Source organism: Scardinius erythrophthalmus (genome assembly GCF_964197995.2).
Source record: "Scardinius erythrophthalmus genome assembly, chromosome: 20".
Lineage (NCBI taxonomy): Eukaryota > Metazoa > Chordata > Actinopteri > Cypriniformes > Leuciscidae > Scardinius > Scardinius erythrophthalmus.
The window spans coordinates 11,200,816-11,222,424 of NC_138240.1; the positions used below are offsets into that span (position 1 = coordinate 11,200,816).

The 21,609-nt window shown below is 38.2% G+C and overlaps 1 protein-coding gene across 1 annotated transcript; it reads left to right on the forward strand.

Moving 5' to 3' along the window:
• Positions 1-3,795: 3,795 nt before the first annotated feature.
• On the forward strand, positions 3,796-5,166 carry foxd2 (forkhead box D2). The gene has a single exon (XM_081348161.1). The coding sequence runs from the start codon at positions 3,929-3,931 to the stop codon at positions 5,036-5,038; it is 1,110 nt and encodes a 369-aa protein (XP_081204287.1). The 5' UTR covers positions 3,796-3,928; the 3' UTR covers positions 5,039-5,166.
• Positions 5,167-21,609: the final 16,443 nt, after the last annotated feature.

The following is a 21,609-nucleotide window of genomic DNA, read 5'->3' on the forward strand; positions in this document are numbered from 1 at the left end:
TCCAATCTAACACACTAAAATGACATGCACAGCACAATTATATAAACTGACACACAGCAAAACCTCTTCTCAAGTCTCCAAAAGTCAAAACACATTTTCTGCTTTACACACATTTTGCAATTCAAAATGGCACTTTTTAAACGCACTGAACACAGTTATCTGCATAAGACACAACAATCTGACATAAAGTCATTTCACTGCCATTCAAAATGACACTACATGAGCTAATTGGCCAATGCATGTGTCAATTGTTAGCACTTCGATCTTTTTCAGTTTACTGTTTTATGTGAGCATATTTTTTGTTCAGTCCAATGTAAATATATCTGCTGTGCATGACTTGTTTGGTGGAAAATAAAAAAATAAATGTTTCAACAGCATGTGTGTCTCTGCAAATATTTCTGTGCATGTGAACAATCTGAGGAATTTTCTACAATTTGAACTATTTTAGTATTATGGCAAAGCATACTAAAGATGAGAGTGCTTTTCATTATGCCCAACAGTAATATGGTAGGCTATATATGAATGAAGTGTGTGCCATTTCGTGCAAAAGTTTGATTTTGATAATGCTATATGTAGTTTTGGTTGCATTTTGCAGGATATATTAGGTATTTTGCAGTTTGGGAGTGTGGTTTTGTGAAAGTAGGCTATTTTGATAAACCATAGTTTGCAAAATTGTGTGTTAACAATTGGAAAAAAAAAACTGTAATATTGGGGTGACAAACAGCAATTGCCTGAATTCAGCTCTTTTCCACTTGTAACGATACACTTCGTCTTATTCACATGCGATAATTTGAGAAATGGTTAATACATTGTAAAACAGTTTCCGGCCTCAATTAATTAAGAGCGTAATTCTATTTGCTATTGAGAAACTAAGGTCCTCCAATTTTTTTGCAGCACAAAGTGGTTTAATTATTATTATTATTATTTATTTTTTTTTTTTTTTATGTTTTATGTCCACAGTAAGAAATAATTTTTTTGTCTGTTTGTTTTGTTTGGTGCGGAATGCGGAGTTCAAGCGCTATTAAGCTATAGGCTAGACTATAATACAGCGTAGAACCGCAAGGTGGCAGTACTGTGGTTAAAAATGTTACAGAGTTACAGCATGCTTTGCAGTCCTTTTATTCAGTGTAAGCCCTCAACACATTAACTGGTGAGCCCACTTAAAAGCGGAAAGGAGGAAAAATAGGAATGGGAAGCCAATTTGTCAGTTTAGGCCGAAAACCGACGGTGATTATCTCGTTCTTTTTCAGAGTGTCGCCTGTGGTTTGCACTTTGACATTTATGTTGTCCAGGGCCCTAAACGTGCACGACATTTCTTTTCTTTTTCTTTTTTGTCTGAGTAAACGGAAAAGAGTGTCATTAAAGTGTATTCACTAGAGAACTGTAAATCCTTTATCTTAAGATATTGATTGCATTAGCTTACATAATGCATCAATGGAAAAAAAGAAGTCATATTAATTGAAATTTTGAGTCCTATAATTCAGAAATCAAATATAGATTTTTTATTTTTTTTGATGAGACAGTAGAATTGCATGAGGTGCTAACTTGACCTCTGAGTTTGTGGGCTCCCACAGCCAGCTGTCACACATTGCTCCGGTCCTGCCATCGTCTCCAACAAGCAGTTCATGAACTAGGCTACAATTTTGAACTAACTTTTTTTTTTTTTCTTAACTTTTCTGTTTCCTTCAAAACCTTTATATAACAAATATTTTTTTTTTTGCCAGCAATTAACTAAGCTGTGCATGAACATAATTCTCGAAACGCCCAATTATTTATATCTAGACTTACTTTAATTAGTTTAATACGTTTAGCCTAAATAATAGCCTACTTATGGGGAACAGAATAAAATAGAAAATATTTGATTGAAAATATGGTCACAAAGCATGAAATCTGGCATATCCTGTAGATTTTAATCGGAGGCACAATTGCCTTGGGTGTGCATATGAATAATGAGCATAATAAAAAAGAATTCGATGCCCGACTCTAGTAAAGGTTCTTTAATGGCATTGATGGTTCATAAAGAACATTTAGCATCCATAGGAGCTTCCCAATGCACAAAAGGTTCTTTATAGTGGGGAAAGGTTCTTTAGATTTTTAAAAATGATGTTCGTACTAAGATTTTTGTTCTTTTATTTTAAGAACTGAAAGTTTTTCTATGGCGTCGCTGCAAAACCCCCCTTTTGGAACCTTTATTTTTAAGAGTGCGCGCGCGTTCTATGGCGCATAAAGCTTGTCATTCACCCATATCACATTAGCAATGACGAATCCGAGCAGGTTGCAGAGAGTGTGTGCTTTTTACATAGGCTACGTTAGGAGAGGTATAGGCTATGATAGCTATGCAAAAATCATAAACGGGGTTGTTTTGAATCCCTGACAGGGGAAAAAAAGCCCTGAGAAGTGAATAACGGCATAAAAAGAGAAATCGAACGCAGAGAGAGATTTTGTATAAGCGCAAATTTCCTTTCACCCTCTTTTTGTGAGCAAATGTTATTGTATTTATACACTATTTAAGATAGACCTATTTTTCATGCCAAATAAATAAATGTTATTATTTAAATGCCCGTACACCTGCTATTTAAATAGAACAACATATTTATTAGTGCTGTTTTGCATTGGTAATAGGCTATAATGCAAATGAATACAAGAAACGTTAAAATATCGTGAAATATTTAAATGTGCAATTTACTATATTATGGCCTGTAAATGCTAAATTGAGGATTAACTTTGACTAAGTCTCAAACCTATTAAAATAATATTTCCCTATTCTTGCTGTAGCCTACAGTTTTGTGAATAATTAGCTATACTGTTGCTTTTAAAATGTATTCGCTGACTCATACAATTTATTGGAACATTTGATTCATTAAATGTTTTTGAAGGATACGATTATAGCCTACTTTGTATGAATGTAGGCTATATCTCTTGAATAGGCAAAGGAATAAACATCCATCTGGTGATTTAATGCAAAGAATATACCATTGCTTTTCTTTCTTTCTTTATGGTTTCTTTGCCATATTATTGATTATTGCTGTGTTATCGATGTTGCTATCTAGGAAAATACAGCATAATAACAATGCAAGATACAATGTAAAAATAGGCTAACGGTTAATTTAATAATTTGGTCTTATTGTTATGATGCTGTTTTTTTTTAAACAAGGAAAGAAAAGAAAACATAGTGTAGTAAGCATTGAAATTGTTTGTTTAATGTGTTGACAGTTTATTTGTTGTCATCTTTGAAAAATCCTCGGCTTTATTACAGTTAAATCGTGCGTAATTTTTCTTCTTCTCTGCATTATTTTTGACATTTGTCGCGAATGTCAGTTAAATGTCCCTGTAGCACACTTGTTATGGCAAGTTGATAACACTTCTCCCTTGAGCTGCTTTTTTCGACTGTAAACTTCCCTAGTTCCTGGTTACCGACATGCTGATCACGTGATTATGGGGACTGGATAAATAGTTTTTGGAAGCCGCGCGGGGGTATAGGCTACTTGGAGGCTCTTTCACGCACAGCGCTACGATTGTACACGAGAACAAATAGCCTACTCGAATTATGAAAACCGAAAAGCTAGTTAGTGAATGCATAGTCATAATTCTATTCGTATGATCCACAAGTTTATATTGCATATGGACCAACTGCACCCTCGATGAAGAGAAATCGAGGTCTGGGAACCGAGTTGAAAGCGCTCTGAGCTCTGGACAGTTTTTGTGTTATGCAAGTCCGGTGTGATTCTTTCGAGTCTTCTTTCGTTTCTTAAGGTACGTTTTCTATGCGTCTACAGGACGTGAAGACAACGTATTTTTGGCTTCTGGAGGACGGGAGTTTTGTCGTTCCAGAACGCACAAGTGACTGAGACGACACACTGCTTGTGCTGGGTGCTGCACGAGACTGGACACGGAACGCGAGAGAGCAAGACAAAAAGACTCTCCAAGGATGACTCTGGGGACGGACATGTCGGACAGTTCTGCTCTGTCCGACGACGTGGACATCGATGTCGTTGGCGGGGATATTGTAAAAGAGGGTAAATATCTTCACCATCATCATACTTTTCACTTGGACAATGACTCCGATGACAATCTATCCCAGAATGCGGGGGAGGGCGCAGTCTCTCCGGGTCAAAGCAGCTTGGACTGTCCGGCTGACCGGGTCGGGCCACAGGATGACAACAGAACCGGTGCGTTAACTGGGGATAAACCAGGGAAAAATGCGTTGGTGAAACCCCCTTACTCTTACATAGCCCTTATAACCATGGCTATCCTGCAGAGCCCGAAGAAACGTTTGACTCTCAGCGAGATCTGTGAGTTCATCAGCAGCAGGTTCCCGTATTACCGGGAGAAATTCCCCGCGTGGCAAAACTCTATCCGTCACAACCTGTCTCTAAATGACTGCTTTGTCAAAATACCCCGTGAACCCGGTAACCCGGGCAAAGGCAATTACTGGACCCTCGACCCAGAGTCCGCCGACATGTTTGACAATGGGAGTTTTCTGCGCAGAAGGAAGCGCTTCAAAAGACACCAGACCAACGAGATCCTTAGGGACCCGGGGGGATTTCTACCTGGCTTTGGCTACGGACCGTACGGTTACAATTACGGCCTGCAGCTGCAGAATTTCCACGCGCATCACCCCTATCACCCACACCACCCGGGAGGTGCGTTCCCTTTCCAAAACGCACACTGTGCTCTCCCAACGCCTTCCTCGATATTCTCCACGCCACACAGCTTGCCTTCGTTTTTGGGTACCGAGCTGAGAAAGCCTTTCTACCCTCAACTCAGCCCGACTCTTCCTGGTCTGGCGCCTCTCAAAACGGACACAAATGGCCCAAGCCGGCCTTCCTTCTCGATAGACAATATAATCGGTGCGGCTAGCTCTCCAGCTTCGCCGTACACCTCACAGCCGGGTGGACAGGCTCAGATCTTGGCCATGCTGACTCCCACACTTGCCTCGGCCACGAACCACTTGAATCTAACGCAGGACACGATGCTTCAGCCGGGCACACAGACTTTCGCGAGCAAAACGCCAAGCCTTAACAATTGCCATTTCTAGAGTGGCAGCAAATAGAAAGTGCAGCAGCCCAGTTTAATATGGTTGTTTCGTCATTTGCTAAGGTAGGATTTACACTTTTGCAAGATTAAAATGCCGCCCGTTTCATGTTTCTGAATTCTTAAATAAAAGGCTAATTAAGTATATTTATGAACTGTAAATATGTAAGATTTTGAAGAGAGAAACAGGCTGAAGAGAGGAAATTAAGACCATGTAAATAGTAAGCTAAGGTTTCACCTTTGGACGGCCAGTGGACCTTTGCCGCTTTGTCCAGAAAGTTAAATAGTTTGTACTCATTGATATGGAATTTCCTCTTTTGGTTGACTTAAATGAAGATTGTTTTAACTATTTTATTGTTTTGTATATTTTGTGAGTTTGTGAAAAGCACTGTCAATAACCGAGACTTTAAACTCAGGATTTACTTGTTTTGAAAGCACATTGCCAGAGACAATAGGGGCTGTAAATAGATTACATATAGGTTAACGTCCCACTTCCCCTAATTCTCTCAACAGAAGTGTTCTGGTGAATTTGATTTTTTTATTTTATTTCTGTTGATAGATGATTATGTGGTTCTTGGTGTAAATCGCATTACCTCTTTCTGTCTGACACTTGTGCATATACATATTTCATTATTCCATTGAGAAATTATCTGTGAAAAGAATGTTGTTATATGTAAAGAGACAAAACAATGTCCATAGGTCATTTTCTGTTGTAATGGCAAGACAATAAATGTTTGTGAATTTTGAAGATGTTTTCGTTAACTTCTTTTCATTTGGTCTTCGATCAGGCCTACTGACCTGCCTAAAAGAGTTGTCTAACGTTTATACACAAAAAGAAATAGTTTGAAGTTCAAACAATTATGCGAGTTGAGAAAACAAGTCATTTTAACAAATTAATTCATTTATATTTACAATAATTTAGTTTTTAGTTTATTGTAAAAAATAAAAAATAAAAATAGCAATAAGAAAGACATTCAAAGTCAACGTTGTTAAAATGTTCGTTTAATTGTTGCTGCCAAACTGGCCGAGGTTATTTATTAAGGCTTTATTCTAAATATAATTAAATAAAACAGAGGAAATCAGTGTGTGTGACGTTTTCACACCAGTATTTAGTACTTTTTGGGCCCAAGGCACATGTTTCCTCTTGTGTGGCGCTTTGAGCCATGATAATTGACCAGTTTCTGGCAAATGACAAAGAGCTAAAGCAATGGGAACATCAGCGCTTGAAAGCCTATAATTGAATGTGATGGTTCTACATGGATACCCACCACGTCTTTTGAGGATTCGTTGCTAATTTGTGGCAGCATTTTTTTTTTCATCTGGAATCTAATCCACAATAATGCAGCTTTTTGCCCATTTGTTGATGTTGTCACTGAAGACCTTGTCCCTAAGGCTTGAATAGGCACCCAGCAAGTGGTCCCTAGCGAGACAAGCCACACACATTTGCTTCTGAAAGGCGATCGTCTTAAAAGACTCTCGGTTGTCCGCTTTCATGTCATCTGTGTTGTCTTGAGACATGTACAAAGGAACCAGCGGGAATTCAATGTAGTGCGAAAAACAGACTGATGAATCCATTTCAGAGTTGGCCGAGCACACGGTTCTGTTCAGAAGGTGGCATAAAAAGCTGCCTTTATTTACTTGGTTCGTGCGCAAATGGGTAAATTTGCTTCGTGGGGTGTTTTTGACAACTGGTTGTTAGGCATAAACGAAGGGTTGACTCACTCACCGTATTTTTTTTCTCTTCTTCAACTTAGCAAATGCTTTGACGCGAATGCAAACAGGTCGGTTAACTTCGTACAGCCTATTTTGTAATCTAAAAAACAGGATAAAATACTGTTCTATATTTCATGAGAACAAAACTGGGCCAAACTAATAGTTAAACCGCATTTTCAAAGCACTTCTGGACCATCAAATGCGCCGCGTAAAATTGGCAAGTTTTTTTTTTTTTTTTTTTTTTTTTTTGTCTGCCATAATAGTAAAATATAGAAACAGTATTTGGTATATTTTTAAATATTAAGCCATATCTATTTTAAGTAGTTGCAGAGTGTATTATTTTGTAAACTACTGAATTATTGAGGATTATGGTAAATTAATATAGCCGGAGAGGCCTTTATTCTTTGGGCTACACAGAAATGTGATGCTTTGTGAATAATGATAGACTGACTATAATTGTATTAGCTTTTTATATTATTATTATTATTAAGATTTTTTTAGGGGGACTTTAGTTTGGGACATCATGGTTGGTTTAAGGGCAGAGGTCATGTGCTTCTCTAGTAAACACGCGTAAAAAAAGCCTGGGAGGAAGAACGATAAATGTATTGCTGGTCGAGGTGACAGAGAGCAGCAGAGAGGAAGGAACATTACACAATAGTGTACTTTTGATCTTCTTGCCACAGCGAATAAAACTACTCGCGGCCTATGAATGAAATCAGCACAAAAATCTCCTCAGCCTAACCACGCGTGCACTCATGTGGTCGTGTTTGCGCCTGTCATAATTTACTGCTAATGAATTTGTGGTGATTAGTTAAGTTTTAGAAAGACTGGCTCTTGATTAAAGGAGGCGAAATGCGAGATGGGCTTTAATGTAAAAAAGGATATTTATCTTCTCTCTTGACGTTTAGTACTTTTGAGTCTTGTTTTGTCTCTCCATGAGAAATCACATCACTCTCCTTTAATCGGATCGAAAGTGTAAATCATGGGTTACGGATCCCACTAATTGCCCGTTCATTTCGCTTTCATTTTCTTCAGTATGGCGCGTTAGTTACACCATGAGGAGACGGAGACCACCCACGATTTCGCATGGAGCAAAGCATATCTCTACTTATCTTTTCTATCACTGTAATTTAAAAAAAAGGATATCTCTAAAACAACCCCGTATTCGCTTCTGGCCTGGTGTTTTATGTTGCGACGTTGTCAGCTTTTATTGTCGGCTTTTTTTCTTTTTTTTTTGGTACGGGCTACTCATCAGAATCACACTGTTGAAAGGTCTTTCACACTGAAAGGTCTTTTCAATTATTTAATTATCTGAGCTTATAGTATGTTGACTACCAGATTTCAAGTTTACAGTTAATGATGCTATCCGATTGATATTTCCTTCATATAGGCCTATGTATATGCACGCATACGTTTCTGTATTATTATTTTATTATGTTTAATTTGACCTATTTTTAGACAGGTTATTAATAGATAAAATGATTTTATCTAGGCTTCTTAGCTTATCTGTTTGAGAATGTAGCCTATGAATGTTTTTTATGCGTGAGTGAATTCATTTTTTATGTCTTGGCCATGTTGTTGTAACACACTCGTGTTAAATTAAGAATAAATCGGCACTTTCCTATCTTTTACATTATAGAAACGTCTAAGTAAGCATCATTCAGTATACAACATTATCAATATTTCAGGATAAGTGGTGTAATTATGAATTGTTTTGTATTGTGATTTATTAGCTACTTTTAATTAAAAAAATGCAGGTAATTATTTTTCAATTATGGATAATTCTTTTAACGAACAAAGCATTTATTTATTTTTTTGCATTTATTTTTAACGGCGAATAATGCATAAAAGCGCATTAAAAGATTTCTTCTTTTTCTTCTTCAGTCACGATTAGGCTGTTTGCAGACCACAGTATAGTTATAGTTACATAGTCATGAAATGTGTGAAATATTAAATATGCTATGATTTTTGGCCTTGCATATATATCTGGCATTCACTGGCTAATCATTTCTGAAAATTAATTTTCTTGCATGCTATCGCATTAGGCCCATATTTAATCAAATTAATTCAGAGATTATTTTACGCATTATTTCAAACATTATTATTATTATTATTATTATTATTATTATTAAATTGTTGCCGTTGTTGGCTTGTGAAGAACAACACTCCACTCTGTGTCTAATATTAGTGAGGATATTGTTACAAGTCCATAGGTGGTAAATATTTTAGTTGCATAGTTATAATTATAATATTATGTAATATTGATATAAAAACGAGTCTGAGATATAGGCTACATATTACCTTAGCGGAGCTGGGGCACCTGCTGCAGGAACGACACGGTGCAGCGCGCTCGTGCGTTCAGCAGGAACGGCTCCATTGAATATACAGAACGTTTATTAATCTATGTAAGACAGGTTTTTAAACCAGACATCTGTTTTAAACTTCTTCTTTTAATGCGTATCAACGTGATCTCATATTAAGTTTTTTTTTTTTTTTTTTTTTTTTGGATTGGATGATATTGGTGTCAGTCGTCCAAAACTAATGAAACCTGTTGATGTTGTCCAGACTAGCGCATGCCTAAGTCATTATTCGGTATTTTATTATTACAAGTAGGCTACAGTGTGGCTTGGGATTTTTTTCATGCGCTCTGTAATTATCATCTTGCTCGTTAAAACAATTATCGGTCGGTTGCGCATTAAACTGTTGTTGTGTCTTTAAAAATTCTCGCTTCTCTCTCTCTCGTTCTCGTTTTCTCTATGTCTCTAACATGCTCTTTCATTTAAAGCGGTGAAATAAACAGATGATGGGAGCTCTAGCCCTCATTGTGAAGGAATGCCGTCGGCCGAGTCCCCTGACACCCTGGCATGAAGCAGAGATGTACGGCCACAATAAATTAGGCCCTCCCTCCGCAGCCCAGCATCTCCCCCTCCATGTTTTTCTAGCGCACCGAGGAATCCTCTGCTTAATTAATTTAGAATGTGTAAATAAAGCAGAGATACAGGCCGCCCCTCTTCTCTGGAAACAAAATATTAACTTTGGAAGTGTTCGCCCCATCGACTTCGACTCACTGGGACTCACTGAAGGACACCTGCTGTTGGCCTGCCATCCCACACACAGAGAAACACACGGGCATCTCCGCGATGAGCGATTACTGAAGAATAATCTCAAATCTGTTGTGTCATCAGATGAGCACAATAGCTTCTTTATATGACCTAAGAATGACCGCTCGACAAAAGTGATGTATGATCCGTTTAATGACGGTCTCCATGGCAATACGCCCAACTTATCCTCCCGTGAGTCTCCTCTGTTTGCCACAAAACAGTAACACATACTCCTCCAAGATGTGGCCGGGATATCACCGAATCCGAGCCTGGCTTAGTGACGGGTTAGTGTTAGCATTATGGAAGCCCGAGGACTTAACTTGTGACCCAAAAACCCTTAGTTTGATGGAGAGGGACAGCTGTCGTCTGTCCACGAGCATGCTCCCGTTATCCGGTCAGGATACCACCACAAGTTCCACCCCCCAACAACTGAATAATTTGAATAACTTATTTTCGGGTTACTTGACTCATTTTATTCACTTGTGCACGGTAACAAAATCATTGTTGATTTTAAGTAAGTAAAGTTCATTGGAAAATAAATAAATAATAATAATACAATTAGATTGGTTTAATCAATATAAACTCAAAATAATATGTTATCTGAACCAAATAAATTATATAAGTTGATTCGACAAAAAAAAAAAATATATATATATATATTTTTTTTTTTGTACAGTGTTACGCCTTTTGCTCTGACCTTCGTGAGTGTCACACCTCTCAAAATGACTTTCTTCTCAGGCATAGGCTATAATAACTAGGGTTCGCTTTTAGTAAGAACTAAACAAAGTCCAACACTTTCCCAATTTAGGAAATTACATTTAAATACAGAGAGTGCAACGAGGGTAGTGATTTTTCAATTTAGCAAGTCCCAAGAAACTATCAGCGACAGACTGAGAAAAATCTTAAGTGAGATGTGGGGATGTCGAGTCGCCTCAGATAACGGCATAACATTTCACCTATAATCTCTCTTTTGCACTCTAAAAGACTGATTTTCCCTCAGTGTGAAATTTTGAGGTCTGTCTAAACAAAATAATGATCTTTTGGTTTTCAGGACTAATCCAACCACGTTTCTCAACGGAGAAGCATGCATACCTTTTTCATCTTGAAATTAAAACCAAATTCCCGTGTCACTTTTAACGGCTCTATTTTCCACAGTAAAAAAGAAATTAGATACACGTCTGTCCCACAGCCAGGTGAAAGAGAAACTTTGTCAGTGTAGGCATTTCATATCTTCGTAAACCGAAGACTGTTTTCGGAAAGAATGGGAAAGTCCCGCGATAAAAATGAAGTTTACTATCCAGAGTGAAATGCGATCAGAGAGAGGTCGCGGGGCCAAACTTTTTAAGACTAATGTTTATTTAGAGAAGTGAGCGCTGTCTATGAGCCTCCCGCGCTCTCCTCGAGCGCAGCACTAATGTCTTTAACAGAGCTGACCGGACCACCGCGCGAGCAGTCCTCTGCGTGCGCGCGCGCCAGCGCGAGCCTCTCCCGGCTACTGACACTGTGGACCCCTTGAGGAGACTTGTGTGTCAAAAAGCGAGACGGACAAATCACAATATTTGGTTTCAACACATTTATTATTTTGAAGTTAACTGTTACGCAAATGGACTTGTTTCAAAACCAATTGACCCATTGCCTCGAATCTTTTGACAACAGAAAAAAGCCTCCGTGTTTTGTATATGAGCATTATTTACAAGGAGATCGAGGCTCCATCGAGCTCTGTGTTTTCTTACAGTTTGTAAAATTGAATTAGATACGGTTAGGAATCTGACCTCGTAGCAGACCCGCGCATATTTCCAACTCCCAGGTTCATCGTGTTTTGGGGTGTTTTGTTTGTTCAGCTGGAATGGCCATCAAACAGCCAGTCCATGTCTTCCGCGTCGAACTCCCTCTCCGCTCCTGCCTCGCTCCCTCCTGAGACGGCTGTCCCCTCTCACGCTCTCCCGGCCGCGCCTCACCACCAACACGGGTCCAACGAAGGGTTATCAGCTCTGGAGGAGCACCTTATAGCACATGTATACATTTATGGAACCAGATCTGAAGTAACCCATAGTTCTTAAGAATTCGTTATGAGATCTGAGGATGTGCTTAACATATGGCTTTACTAATGATTTTTTATTAAAATATGAAATAAAAATACTCTTTTTTTTTCAATTCTGTTTTAAAATGTGCGTTTAAAACATAACTTTGTAGCTGAAAATAAACCTTATGTATGTGTTTGTGGAGTGTAAAAAACAAACAAACAAACAAACAAACAAAAACAATATCCTGTGCCTCTACAAACTTATTGGCTGTATAGAGTTGCAACAACAACAACATGTTGCTTACAACTTAAGTGTTATTGTGTTAAAACAATTGGGCAAATGCCACACCACTGAGATAAGGCCACTGAGAGCACAGATGCACAATGGCTGGGGAGCAACACATACCAAAGAACATACTCAAGTGAAGAGGCAGCGGGCAGAGAGCGCAGGATGAAGCCTCTCTGCACTTCACTCTCTTAGTACTACCTTTATGGGACCCTGTCACAGCAGAGCCTCCTGCCTCCCAGATATGGGCCAGCATACGGGCACAATAGCGCTGAGTTCACCGGGTGACTCGAAACACTTAATGTTCCACCGCTCTCAAGCACCTTTCCCCAACCCCATTCTATATAGTATGGTGGTGTGAGGTAATGAGAGAGAGTTTGTGTGTGTGTGTGTGTGTGTGTGTGTGTGTGTGTGTGTGTGTGTGTGTGTGTGTGTGTGTGTGTGTGTGTGTGTGTGTGTGTGTGTGTGTGTGTGTGTGTGTGTGTGTGTGTGTGTGTGTGTGTGTGTGTGTGTGTGTGTGTGTGTGTGTGTGTGTGTGTGTGTGTGTGTGTGTGTGTGTGTGTGTGTGTGTGTGTGTGTGTGTGTGTGTGTGTGTGTGTGTGTGTGTGTGTGTGTGTGTGTGTGTGTGTGTGTGTGTGTGTGTGTGTGTGTGTGTGTGTGTGTGTGTGTGTGTGTGTGTGTGTGTGTGTGTGTGTGTGTGTGTGTGTGTGTGTGTGTGTGTGTGTGTGTGTGTGTGTGTGTGTGTGTGTGTGTGTGTGTGTGTGTGTGTGTGTGTGTGTGTGTGTGTGTGTGTGTGTGTGTGTGTGTGTGTGTGTGTGTGTGTGTGTGTGTGTGTGTGTGTGTGTGTGTGTGTGTGTGTGTGTGTGTGTGTGTGTGTGTGTGTGTGAAGTGCTAAACAATACCAGATAATCCATTGCCGGATAATCCGGATTTGTTGCACCTTAGTGTTTAACAATTTGGACAAACGTTGTCCAAATGTGTCCTCTCCAGTGATTAATTGTTTCAAGATGCTGTCGTGCTCCATTCACCACTATATTAATTCTGAAATGAACTGGATTGCTGTGTGCTATCTGAACGGATTTACTGTCATTATGCTCACATTTGTCGATCTGTGTGCAGGAGAGGAAATGAGAAGGGGAAACTATTTGCACATTTTGGAATGAAGTCTTTCCCTCTGCTCCTGTTGGTCATCCCTCTTCTACACCCCAGTCAGCCAAAGCTAATGCACAAATGAAATGTTCCGGAACATGTGAAAAGAGTTCTTTGTATACATTTATAAAACAACAAACATGGTGTAAATTTGTATATATGATAGATAGATACATAGATAGATAGATAGATAGATAGATAGATAGATAGATAGATAGATAGATAGATAGATAGATAGATAGATAGATAGATAGATAGATATAGTATACATACACATATGTATACATATTTGTATATGACTTTGCATTAGTAATTTAAGACAACTGATGTATTTTTAATGAGCAACAAAGGTGGATAAAAAATGATTATTATTTTTAAATAACCAGGAATATTTTTGAGTTTTCATTTTGTTAAATGTGACAAAATACTTTATGGTAAATCTATAGTTTTTTCAAATCCGATTAGTAGATTATTTACAAGTTCCTTTGTTTTCCGAACACTACACAATTGATTAAAATATAGAATATAAATAATTGACAAATTCATAAGTTCTCATACAACCATTATAGATTATTTATTTATGAATGATTTATTTGACTGTTACTTGAATGTTATGCACCTTCATGCTATTGTTATGGGCAGTGGGGCGTGATTCAGTGCACAAACATGCTAATATTAGTTTAATAGATATCAGACAACGTGTTTCTGTCTGCCAGATTTTTACCCGCGGCACATATGTGTGTGATGGTTGTTGACGCTCTGAGGTTTACCTATGATTTTGTCTGTTTGTTCACACAGCTGACAGGTACATCATGTGCAACATGGAATCGCACTTACTCTCACTAGAATACTTTTTCCGGCGTCACCAAACACCACAGGAGCAGTGGAGCACTGTTATTACTACATCAACTCACTGGCATTTTCAATTTCACACAACAAATGGAGAGCAGAGGTGGAGACTACTTATCACTCCTGGAGAGAATTTCTAAGGTAGTAACCCTACTTTAGTGGTTTTAGTCCTAAATACTGCTTCTCATACCCTAATCCTTTAAGAGAGGACTGTGTGTGTGTGTGTGTGCACATGTCTGGTTATACTCCCCTTGGCCTTTTGTTGCCTTTAGAGAACCTTTCCTAGGACTATTTCTCAGTCTTGAAGCACCATGTTATGAAGGAACAAGTCTTTTGTGTTGTATGTGTGGGTTTCTTCATGTGCATATATGTGTATGTGGCCACACAGGGCTAAAGGTTCTGAAGTGGGTTGTGGTTTTCAGCTCCCAAGTTCAAAGCTGAGGAGGGCTGAAAAGCGGGAAAAGATGATGAGACCTCTCTAATGCGCCTTATTTAAAAAATGTTAGGAATAAAGAAATAAAAGCTGGCCAGAAACAATGGCCGTCCTCCCTGAGAGGCAGCAGCAGCGGAGGTGAAGTGCCCTGAGATTGCAGAGCAGAGGCTCAAACAGAGAGGCATCTGGCAGTACAGGGGCTGCTTATAATCTGCCCTAATGATTAATGTCCTCTAGTAATTTTACTAAGGATTTCTCCTCTCCTTTTCTGTCGTGAATGCATTGTGTGAGACCTCAGAGAAAGTATGCCTCTGTGTGTATGTGCATGTTGCCGGCAGAGAAAGTGACAGAGATGAGGTTAAGTGGGCTGTTTAGATGTAACAGATGCTGAGTGAGTGAGTGAGTGAGAGAATGAAAGGACATCTCAGGGCTGCGGAAAAAAGTGAAAATAATATAATTGCACTGGGTCTCTCCGTATCACACAGATGCATACGCGTTTGAACCCAGAGTGTTGGATGCATACGGAAACACGGCTCAAATAGAGGCAAAAAACGATAAATCAATAAAATGTCTCAAATAACAATAAAACTCTCTTTCTTCTCTAATATAACCTTTGCTCTATTTTTGTTCCATCTCACGTTCGTTTATTTCTGGGTCATGTTTTGGAGTGGGGCAGGAAGTTTTTCCTGGGTATTTATGTGCCGAGAGGATGTGCCGTGGAGCACGAGGGAGGCCGACAGGGTGGCAGACCCCTGCGTGAGGAGCATGACGGGAGGGAAGAGGAAGTGAGCTGTGTGTCCACCACTGTTTGTCTTCCCCTGCGGTTCTGCCCGGCTCTGTCACAGACCATTGTGGCCTGGGTAGATTGATGGGCAGCAGTGCAGGAAGCTGAGAGCTGGGAAAGAAAAACTCTGAAGCAGGTAAAAGAATACGCTGCTTCATCCTCGTGACTTTTTCTTTCAAGTCTTCCTTTCTTGTCAGTGGCTTTACATCGCCAAAGCATAGTAAAATTAAATATACATACTGCAAAAAATGTCTACTCTAAAAAGAGTTCAGTTGCTTTGAAGTAATAGAATTGGCTGTAAAAGTCATTTCAACTTCAATTATATTTCATTTTGAAATTTGCTTATTATTTTGATGAGTTAAAGTAACATAAAAACACAAGATGCCATGACTTGTTGATCATATCATTTTCTAACAAATATACACAGATATAAAAATATATGCTATCTTTGCCATTTTATGCTTGTTGCACAAGTAGTTATGTCCATTTTGCCTTTATCTTTGATTGTGATTGTGAAGTGGGATTTCTATATTTTTCCCTGGACCACAAAACCAGTCACATGGGTCCATTTTTTGAAATTGAGATGTATACATCATCTGAAAGCGGAATAAATAAACTTTCCATTAATGTGTGGTTTGTTAGGATAGGACAATATCTGGACGAGATACACCTATTTGAAATTCTGGAATCTGAGGGTGCAAAAAATCGAAACATTGAGAAAATTTATGTTCGCGACTGTGCTGCATTTCACAAAAATAAATGTTTTATATATTTACGGTAGGAAATTTACAAAACATCTTCATGGAACATGATCTTTACTTAATATCCTAATGATTTTTGGCATTAAAGAAAAATCCATAATTTTGACCCATACAATGTATTGTTGGCTATTGCCACAAATATAGCCTACTCGTGCATGCGACTTGTGACTGGTTTTGTGATCCAGGGTCACATATACATTACAGTTCAAAAGTTTGGTAAAAATATTTTCAAATGTTTTTGAAAGAAGTCTCTTATGCTTACCATTTATTTTTATGAAAAAACAAACAAACAATGAAAATGTTAATATAGTGAAAAATTACAACTAACAAAATATATTTTCTATTTTAATATTTTAAAACTGTAATTTATTATGGCAAAGCTACATTTTCAACATCATTACTCCAGTCTTCAGTGTCACATGATCCTTCAGAAATCATTCTGATAGGCTGATTTGATGCTCAATAGTCAGTGTTGAAAACAATTGTGTTGCTTAATATTTTTGTAGAGACCATACATTTTAATACATATTTTTGCTGAATAGAAAGTTTAGAAGAACCATTTATTTGAAATAGAAATCTTTAGTGACATTATGTCTTTACTGTCACTTTTGATCAATTTAATGCACTGAATAAAAGTACTAGAACTTTGAGCGGTAGTGTACAGTATGTGCACCTTACTTGGATTCGCAGTCATGAATATAAATACATATTAATTGACACTGTATGTCAACATAAGGTTCCATATTCAATAAGAATTTATCAGTTTCCTGCTCCATTACTGCCAGCCACGATGCCCGACCTCAAGATAAAAGCAGCATGAATGACTCACTTGTAATATTTACAAGAATCTGACAGCACAAATAAAAGTGAATTTGCACCTATTTGCTGAATTACTGTAGATGTTGTTTTCAAGCTTCATGAATTTAAATCTGGCTGACATGAGAAGAGAAAACACATTTCAATAAAAAGGAAATTGTTGGGTTGTCCCGACTTCTCTTATTTCCTCATTGTCGTCTGTTTTATATCTCAACCTTGTGTTTCATGCTCATTATTTTCTTAAACCTTCAGAACTGATCGTAGTTTTACTGTTTAACCTGTGCTGGAGCATCACAGGTCAGGAGCGCTGAACTGGAATCAGCTTTGAGAACCAGGAGCAGTGTAGGATGAAAAGGAGTCAGATCCCAGATGAGTCCTTCTGTTTTGAGCTGCAGAATGAACGCCGGTCCATATGGCAGGGAACGGGTATGTGCTCAGACCAAGCCAACTCTCTCACCCTCTGCTGTTCTTCTTCCTGTGCTCTGTCAATCTTATTGTCCTAATTCATTTCAACATGCTTTTCTTGGCATTGACGTGTCAGGCCCATGCCTTTCTCTCTCTCTTTTTCCACCTTGTTTTAGTGTATCACCCCATTTTAGCTTATAATACTTCTGGCACCTAGATACCTTCCCTTGCTCCCTTGTTCCCTTTCTTTCTTTCTTTCTTTCTTTCTTTCTTTCTTTCTTTCTTTCTTTCTTTCTTTCTTTCTTTCTTTCTTTCTTTCTTTCTCAGTCATTTGTACTCTCTATAAAAAAGAGCTTGAGACGAGAGAAAGCAAGAGGGAGAAAGGTCACTTTCGGGTGAGTGATATCACCCCTCCCAAGGTCTATATACCATATGCTCACATTCAGTACAGGCACTCTTTTGCCATGCATACTTGCAAATTAGTAGATATAGTTGTTTTTAAAGATAACAAAAAAAGTAGAAATTAATTTAATTTCCACTGCACGTTTATGTGAAATATATTCCTATGTCTGGCATCTACTGTACATGTGTATCTGCATAGCATATGTGTGAGTGTATGCGAGTGTCAGCTCTTTGTGTTGACACAGCAGTAATTTAAAGAGTCAGTCCGGCCAATGAATGAATGAGTGCGAGTGTGTGTGTGTGTGTGTACGTGTGAAGGGGATCCTGTTGAGAGTATTTGTGTACACAGATGCAGATCGAGGAGAAAGAGGGAGAGTGAGAGAGAGAGAGAGAGAGAGAGAGAGTGAGAGAGAGAGAGAGAGAGAGAGAGAGAGAGAAAGAAAAAGAGAGAGAGGAGATTGGCCAATGTGTTAGTGTGGTGAGGGCAATCGAGGGGATCGTCTTCCCCGCTGGCCCTTGCCTGGCCCCAGCCGTGGTTCTCCAGGGGTCCCTCAGTTCCTTAGGAAAAACATTTCAGCCCCTCTCACCTCTGAACCCAGCCCTCGGCCTGTTTATCTTGGCTGTGCTGCCTGACAGCTTTACTGATGTTACATATAGCCACACAGGGATTGAAGGAAAGGGAGATAGAGAGGGAGAGACAAAGAAAGACAGAGCGAGAGAAGAGGGGAGGAAAGTAGGAGGTAGAGTTGGTTTACCCAGATCGTAATCGCCACGTTTTGGAGCCTTTTTTGGAGGTCTAGTTCAGCACGACTCATTGGTGATGCTGGAGTACAATTGAGAAAAAAATGGGAAGGGGAGAGTGGGGGAGTTGAGAAGAAAAGTGGGAGTTGCCCCTAATGCTAATCTACATGATACCAAGTCTTGATGTTTAGTAGTAAATTTAAATACTTAAAGAAGCAATGCAAAGTCTTGATATTTGTATCAGTTATCATTTTCTGTCACTACAGGGTTAAAGACATTGATCACAGGTTATAGAGGAAGGTACCTGATCGTTTAATGATCATCCATACTATGTTAATTTTTTACTTTTTTTTTTTTTACCATGTAATTTTTAATCAAAATGTCATGACTCGATCTTCTGGTGAAACAACTTCTCTCTGATGACATATACAGGACATCTCCAATCATTCAGTCTGCTTAAACACCGCCCCTTTCTTACAATCAACTGCTACTACATGCAATCAATACACTGCGACTTTAATACTTTTAAACACTTACTGTGTTTTGGTCAGGTCTGTGTGCCATTCAGAATAGTCTTAAGAATGCCTTTTAAATTCCAATTCAGTTACTCAATTTTAATAGAGGTCGCAAACAATACTTAAAAATAACTGAAAATCATTTTTAACTAGAAAATTTTGTCAAGATAAACTTTTAATGTATAAAAAAGCATTGTTTAAAAGTTTTGAAAACTCTTAAAGCTTAAAGGTTTGATAGATACTTTTTTTGCAGTGTGGGGATGGGCGATACCACTTAATTTGTTTTCGATACGATACCGATACTTTCAAGGGCAGTATCGCCGATACCGATACTGATACCAATACCGATACGATACCTCTAAACTGAACTTTAAAATTGGAAAATTTCTTAAATTATTGAATTACTATTAAAATGGGTAATGACACCCACTTAACATTATATTTGAAAGGCATTTTAACATTCAATACGCCTTAATTGGAATGTATTAGATTCTAATTTTATTTACACATGGTTAAAATGTTTACTTCTACAAAAATCTACAAAATAATATAGACCTGTTTGAACTATGGTCACTGTAAAGTTAATTGTCATAAGGGACTGCCAGTGATAGACTATTGCACCAATAATATGCAACCTTTTTATTCTGACAGTGAATGATTTCTATTAAAATTAGTTACAGAATAGAACACCAGTATGAACTTTTAACATTCAATTTAAAACAATTTAATTGCACAAACTATGTAGGCTACCATTTGTTTATTGTGAAATAGCTCAAACATATGTTTTCTGTCTTCTGTTAAGCATTGTTCTAGGAAACGCAGCCCTGTTTGAATGCATTGTCAGCAGTGTGTGAACGAATCAGTCTGTGATCGATTGGCTCTGACTTGCAGTATTTGCGTGTATTCAGTTGAGATAAGCAGGAAAGTGGTTCTACCACACAATTATTCACTAGCATAGGTTATTCATCCAATTCAATGCATATTGTAAGCATTAGATTTCTTGTCAAATAAACAGAATCACTGGTAAAAACAAAACAAAAAACACTGTAGTAATGATATTTTTATTTGAGTATCGATACTTTCGATACTTGACGTCAGTATCGATATGCCCATCCCTACAGTGTAGTAATTCTGTCATTCTACATAATTCAACTTCCTGTGGAGTGTGTTCTCCAATGGATTTGAAAACATCAACTCAATCAAATGGAAAATACAAAATAGATCTTGTATGTTTACGTACAGAAAGAGCTTGTTCTTGTGCCAAGAACTGAAAAGAACCCGGCAAAATACTTTTTTTTTGGTTTGCTTGTGTTTGAAATGGTTATTTTGAGTGGATTTAATAGTGTTACATAGTAGTTTTGATGTGGTTTGGTATGATAATGTTTATGATGATGTTTGATTACACTCTCATTTGTTATGATTATGTTCATTTTGAAGGTGCTTAGATCAGTCTGGTATGGTGGTGTTTAATTTGGCGGTTTATGGTGGTATGATGGTGTAATGTGATGTTGTACGGCTTGGATTTGTCTTGGGGTGTGTTCAGTTCTTCAAGGCATTGTTGCTTATGCAGCTGGACAAGCTGTAATAACACAAACACATCTTAGCACAGCACTGCAGGTTGTATTATCCCAGATCATGTTTCCCACAGCACACAACCTGACTTGTTGGTGGGGGGACTACACCACAATTACTACGGTGATTAATCACCTGAGACAGTGCCTTAACAGATGTGTTTGTTTGTAAAAATGTTTGCTTGTCTTATTAGCCCCAGTGGTCACCCATGCAAATCACACCCCAGTGTGTCTCCTGTCTGAATGGCTGTTGCTCTTGCATGGTTGTTATAATACCATGTGGCATTATTGTTTGGGCTGTTGCTCAGTGAATGTTGAAATCCAGTGGGTTAGCAGATTAGTGCAGCCATAAGGGACGTAAAAACATCCAGTGCGCGAATGTGACAAAATCCAGACCGTAGTTTTCATCCCCTTCGCTAAAATTCCGAACCAGAAAAACATGCTGGTATTTCTACCACAGATATTAGCACTGACATAAGCAGTTTTCTAATGTCAACAGACTACATGAGTTCAGAGGAACTTTACGACATTATGCATGCTACTATAAAACATTCTGGATTATTCTTTATGACATCATCTTTTTTTCTCTGTATAAATGTTATAGCATTCTTTCTGACATCATTCACTCGTTTCCATCCTTTTCCACAACGTTCTATAGCAAAGCTGTGCAACTCTGGCCCTCGATGTTGACTGTCCTGCAGAGTTTAGCTCTATCTATCTATCTATCTATCTATCTATCTATCTATCTATCTATCTATCTATCTATCTATCTATCTATCTATCTATCTATCTATCTATCTATCTATCTATCTATCTATCTATCTATCTATCATTTGAATTTAATTAATTAATTTTCTAAATGCTAAATTATAGAAAATAACTTATGTATTTAGGAGATTATTATAGTCTAATTAAAAGGATGGGTAACGCTGTAGTAGTAATAACTATAAATTACATGCAACTAACCCTAAACCAAACCCCAATCCTAACCCTATAAGTACATGTAGTTAATTATTACTCACCTGA

Bases quoted from the DNA above. Each gene is read 5' to 3' on its own strand.
- foxd2 (XM_081348161.1), top strand. From the start codon at position 3,929: ATGACTCTGGGGACGGACATGTCGGACAGTTCTGCTCTGTCCGACGAC.